At 40.4% G+C, this 6,000-nt stretch overlaps 1 protein-coding gene across 2 annotated transcripts in view; it reads left to right on the forward strand.

Moving 5' to 3' along the window:
- The window catches only part of LOC107373296 (zinc finger protein 271), a 44,738-nt gene extending 39,106 nt beyond the window's left edge, over positions 1–5,632 (forward strand). For both annotated transcript variants that reach the window (XM_054736764.2, XM_070547493.1), the window contains one exon: positions 2,700–5,632. In XM_054736764.2, the coding sequence (XP_054592739.2) occupies positions 2,700–4,717 (2,018 nt within the window). In that variant the 3' untranslated portion in view covers positions 4,718–5,632. The remainder of the gene's footprint in view (positions 1–2,699) is intronic.
- The last annotated feature ends 368 nt before the right edge of the window (positions 5,633–6,000 follow it).

Raw genomic sequence — 6,000 nt, forward strand, 5'->3', positions numbered from 1 at the left:
CAACAACACAGATGCTCTGTATAAGAAGGGCCAAAATTGCCTCCACGTCCTGAGGAGGCTGAGGTTCTTCAAAGTTAATTCCCAGCTGCCAACTACATTCAGTAGAGGAGATGTGTGAAAGGAGGATGATGGTGAAGATGACCTCCATCTTAAATAAAAACCTCTCACCCACTGCATTCCACTGCGGAGGCCGTGGACAGCTCCTTCAGTGGCAGACTGAGACATCCAAGATGTAAAACAGAACTCTACCATAGGTCGTTCATCCCCTCTGCAGTAAACGTGTATAATGGCTCTGTTACACAATGACATCAATGTAATATTCAGAATGTGTTCAATACTTGTGCACTGATGTACATTAGTATGTCAGTGTCCTTTATGATGCATATTTCTGGAAAACCAAGTTTTTATTTTATTCGTTGATTTTAGTGGTTGAAGGTTACAATAATAGCTTCTTTTTCTGCTTCTTTTTCTCTAAGTGTATGTTCTGTTGTAAGGAGTGATTTTCCCCACTGTGGGAATAATAGTCTATTCTATTCTATCCAAGTGGCTCTGACTGTGCTGTGGGTGGAGAAAAGGCTTTGAACATCTTTGTTAAATAATATCTGTGTTTGTTATCCAATTCTATTATTTGGTTCTTTTCTGAACACAGATATGTTTTTCAGAAATCTCAGAAATCTGGACTAATAAATACCAGGAAAATTTACAGGTACGCATTGTACCCTAGAAAAAAGTCCCAGTATGATGAAAGGTTAAAATTAGAATTGGTGTCAGATGATGATGATCAGATTATCAAATGGAAAAAAACCGCAATCAACACACACACACTCGAAGACAGCAGCCGAACAAACACACACTCGAACGCAGCAAGACGTCATCCGAACCAATGTTCCCAGCCGCGTTTTTTAGCACTTCGGCAAAATTTTTAAAACCACAACACAACACATATACACAAACGACAGCTGACACCAATATTTCAGTAACAAATCACAGAACCACAAAGTTCTGCACAACCAGAAGTAACAAACCCGATCAGAAACGGGATGCAGCCCGATACCAGATGCACAACAAATTACGAATAACACACAGCAAGGCCGAATTTAGACCGACTTAGGATTCCTTGCCAAATGTAGTGGTAATTAATTTTGTGTACCTTCGACGCACCATAAAATATTAAACAATCCCGGCGGCATTGAGTTTACTTAAGTGATTTTGCACATTCCAACCCTATTACGACCCACATTTACTTTTTCTATTCGTCGTGGGGTGTCTGTGTACGCAGACACAGACTCATTACAACCTCTCTCGCGTTTACTCTGTTCCCTCAGAGGCAAACGAGAGTCCAGGACAAGGTCCGGCGGCTCTCAGTCCAGCCCTCAGCCGGGGCCCGAAACGTCTGTCGTGCGTGGATGGCAAAAATCACTACCAACGTAACACCACACTGTCGACCAGTTATTAGAAAAAAGGGTGCAAATAATGAGGTACTTACTCTCCTCTGCGTGGTAAATTCGTCCTGAGTTCGGGAAGGCAAGAGCTTAAATGGGAATCTGCTTGCCGGGCTAAAAAAGCCGCCGGTGAAACAATCTTAGTTCCGCAGGCTTTGATGAGGTAAGTGGCGCCTGCATGGCTCCCCGAAGACAGCTTCCCCCATACGGGCCACCAAATGATAGGTAATTTTTCATTTATCCCATATTACCTTAAAGGACGACACACAGAGAGAGAGAGAGAGTAGATTGATTATTCGTAATTTCCATGACCCTGAATCAACATGCGAGAGCTGGGCACAGAAAGCCCGTGCATGGAGCCAACCGGAGGCCTCACCCACTCAGCTCCTGACAAAGCCTTCAGCTCACCAGCTCTGCATGCTCGCATCCTCCACCAAAATGTTGGGTAATTTTTACTTTCTCCATAACCCTTGAACCTGAAATAAACACACACAAAAAAGGATTTCATTGCACGCTGTGCTGCTGGGAAGCGGGGAGAGAGAACAACAAAACAACTCCTCCGAGCTCCATCATCGCCTCTCCCCCCTGTTCCTTAGCTACACACAGCCTTTTATTCAAGCATCAGGATGGAGAAGGCAGGCCTTCTCGGGTTACAGAGGCACAGACCCATCTCCTACGGTTACCACGGTTACCACATTCCAGAGATCTGGCCTCAGGCATCACAAATTTCACAGGAGCCCATCACCCCCCACGCAGACAAAGAAAGATTCACAGACCCACTAAAATGAACATTTAATTAAAAATACCTAACACACACCATACCTCTAAAACCAAATTAGGTTTTTATTCACTGTGATAACCTAGCAAATGTCCTCACAATTTTATTATGTCCCCATGTTAGAGGTGAAAAATGTGTCCTCACAGCGGATGTAAGACACACACACACACACACACACACACACACACACACACACACACACACACACACACACACACACACACACACACACACACACACACACACACACACACACACACACACAATATCACCAGGCTATAAGTGCAAACTTTCTAGTCAGTATGCAGCTCACTGAATTTTCATGTCCTGGTCCAGTGTGCAGGGGAAAAAAGGTCTTTTTATAATAGGTGTTACTATATGTCTTTTACTTAGCTGGTCGTCAGGGCTCCTGTTATATGTTTGAAAACACAGTTACAGCTGTCGGTAATTCACTTCATGCGTTTCTGTGTTTCCTACAGCTTTTCAAAAGGTGGTGCTGGTTAAAGAAGAAGATCTAGAAGAACATAGCACTGGTGTCAACCAGCAGGACTTAGATTTTCTCCACATAAAGGAGGAACAGGAGAAACTCTGGCCCAGTATGGAAGGGGCGCATCTCCATTTGAAGGAGGAGACTGATGCTGCCAGGTTTCCATTCACTGTTGCTTCTATAAAGAGTGAGGATGATGAAGAGAAGCCTCTGTTCTCACAGCTTCATCAGAAGCAAATAGAAGAGAGAGATGTTTCAACCAGCAGCTCAGCTGACCAGACGACAGCAGAAACTGGTGGACTAGAAACTAGCCGGAACCCAGATCTGAACCCTCACGAACTGACTCCTGATTCTTCAGAAACTGACGTTGGAGATGATGATGAAGATGATGATGATGATGATGATGATGATGATGATGATGATTCAACTCTAGACTCTGAGCTGTTAGACTCTGGGTCTGAAACTGGAGACCGAGACAATGACTGGAATGAGAACAGGTGTTCTGAGTCCGATTTTAGGACTGTCAACAAATCCTTTAGTCATAGGACACTTTTAATCAGTCACATGAGAGTCCACACAGGACAGAAGCCTTTTGCTTGTGAGCTCTGTGGAAAGAAATTTAGCTTAAAGTCAACTTTAAACACGCACATGAGAGTTCACACAGGACAGAAGCCTTTTGCCTGTGAGTTCTGTAGCAAAAGATTTAGCCAAAAGACAAATTTAAACAGACACATGAGAGTCCACACAGGAGAGAAGCCCTTTGCTTGTGAGCTCTGTGGGAATAGATTTAGTGAAAAGGGAAGTTTAAACACACACATGAGACTCCACACAGGAGAGAAGCCCTTTGCTTGTGAGCTCTGTGGGAATAGATTTAGTGAAAAGGGAAGTTTAAACACACACATGAGAGTCCACACAGGAGAGAAGCCTTTTGCCTGTGAGCTCTGTGGAAAAAGATATAGCCAAAAGACACATTTAAACAGACACATGAGAGTCCACACAGGACAAAAGCCTTTTGCTTGTGAGCTCTGTGGAAAAAGATATAGCCTAAAGACAACTTTAAACACACACATGAGAGTCCACACAGGAGAGAAGCCCTTTGCTTGTGAGCTCTGTGGGAATAGATTTAGTGTTAAGGGAAATTTAATCAAACACATGAGTGTCCATACAGGACAGAAGCATTTTGTTTGTGAGCTCTGTGGGAAGAAATTTAGCTTAAATTCAACTTTAAACACACACATGAGAGTACACACAGGAGAGAAGCCTTTCGCCTGTGAGCTCTGTGTAAAAAGATTTAGCCGAAAGACACATTTAAACACACACATGAGAGTCCACACAGGAGAGAAGCCCTTTACTTGTGAGCTCTGTGGGAATACATTTAGCATAAGGTCACATTTAAAAACACACATGAGAGTCCACACAGGAGAGAGGCCCTTTGCTTGTGAGCTCTGTGGGAATAGATTTAGTGAAAAGGGAAGTTTAAACAACCACATGAGTGTCCACACAGGACAGAAGCCCTTTGCTTGTGAGCTCTGTGGGAATAGATTTAGTAAAAAGGGAAGTTTAAACAAACACATGAGTGTCCACACAGGACAGAAACATTTTGCTTGTGCGCTCTGTGAAAAGAAATTTAGGTTAAAGTCAACTTTAAACAGACACATGAGAGTACACACCGGACAGAAGCCTTTTGCCTGTGATCTCTGTGTAAAAAGATTTAGCCGAAAGACACATTTAATCACACACATGAGAGTCCACACAGGAGAGAAGCCCTTTGCTTGTGAGCTCTGTGGGAAAAGATTTAGTGAAAAGGGAAGTTTAAACACACACATGAGAGTACACACAGGAGAGAAGCCCTTTGCTTGTGAGCTCTGTGGGAATCGATTTAGTGAAAAGGGAAGTTTAAACAAACACATGCGAGTACACACAGGACAGAAGCCTTTCGCCTGTGAGCTCTGTGCAAAAAGATTTAGCCGAAAGACAAATCTAAACATTCACATGGGAGTCCACAAATGACAGAAACCTTTTGCGTGTGAACTCTGTGGATGAAGAGTTAGCCGAAAGAAAACTTTAAACAATCATCTAAGCATCCACTAGGGCTGAGCAATCTATTGCAGGGGTCTCCAAACTTTTTGGGCCCGTGAGCTACTTTTACACAATGAAAGTACAGCAGAGTTACTGCCATATGATTTATTTACATTGATACTTTCCATGTGTGAATGCGCTTATGTTAAAAATGCTATACTTACTATATTAACATGCATTGTACTCACAAGTTGATTTCTCCGTATTTCAGTACATACATTGTTTTTGTATAAGTAAACTAGTGACATTCTTAAAACCAAATTAAACAAATTATATTTAGTTTTTAAACTAATCAAATACTTCCAGATAATGAATAACAAATCTACTTCATGTGAACGATTTGGTAATTTTTTTTAGAGGTTGGTAACATGAGTTTTTGAGCACACAGGAACACAGGAACAGCTAACATGTAAAGCTGAATATATTTTATATAAAATACAAGCTAAATGTGATGAAAACACAAAATTCTAAATAGTTTGAATTAAATAAAAAATGTAAAATCAGAAATAAGAGTTGTTCCTGCTCTCCTGATTTACTGAATAATTTTTATTGTGTTTTTTTGGTTATGAAAGTTAAGTTTTGCTGCGTTTATTGCTGGCAATATGTAGGTTGGAGGTTTATCCTTTTTTTCTGCATCTTGTAGGGTTTTTTTCTCCACAGGTCTGAAAACTTATTAAATTAAAAACTAAAAATTTCATGATGCCTTCCATTAACCTATACTTGCTTCTGTGGTCTACTAGGTCTTTATCTGTACTGCGATACATTTATTCTATATGTATTTTATATGTACACCTTTGCTGTGCTGTTTTATCTTTGTTCTATATTTTAAAGTAAATAATTGTACTTTATGTGCTTTTATTTTTGTGTACTATATTCTGTGTCTATATGATTTTATTTTATTTTACACAACATGATGTGACATTTTAACTATTTCATTTCACTTGTGATTATTTTAACTATGTGAAGAACATTGGGCTACCGTTTTGTGTATGAAGTGGGTTATATAACCAGAAATATACACCATTCCGTGTTTAATTTCAAGAAGAGAGTCAAGTTTTTAAAGATAAGAATTTATTACTAACAATTTTAAACTTGACAATTTGGAACGACAATTCAGAAATGACAATTTAAATGACAATTAAAAATGACAATTCATGGATGACAATTTACCAGTTTTGATATTAAACTTGGTTTAAAGGCAAACCTGTGACTGG

The sequence above is a fragment of the Nothobranchius furzeri genome, chromosome 2, assembly GCF_043380555.1.
Source record: "Nothobranchius furzeri strain GRZ-AD chromosome 2, NfurGRZ-RIMD1, whole genome shotgun sequence".
Taxonomy (NCBI): Eukaryota; Metazoa; Chordata; class Actinopteri; order Cyprinodontiformes; family Nothobranchiidae; genus Nothobranchius; species Nothobranchius furzeri.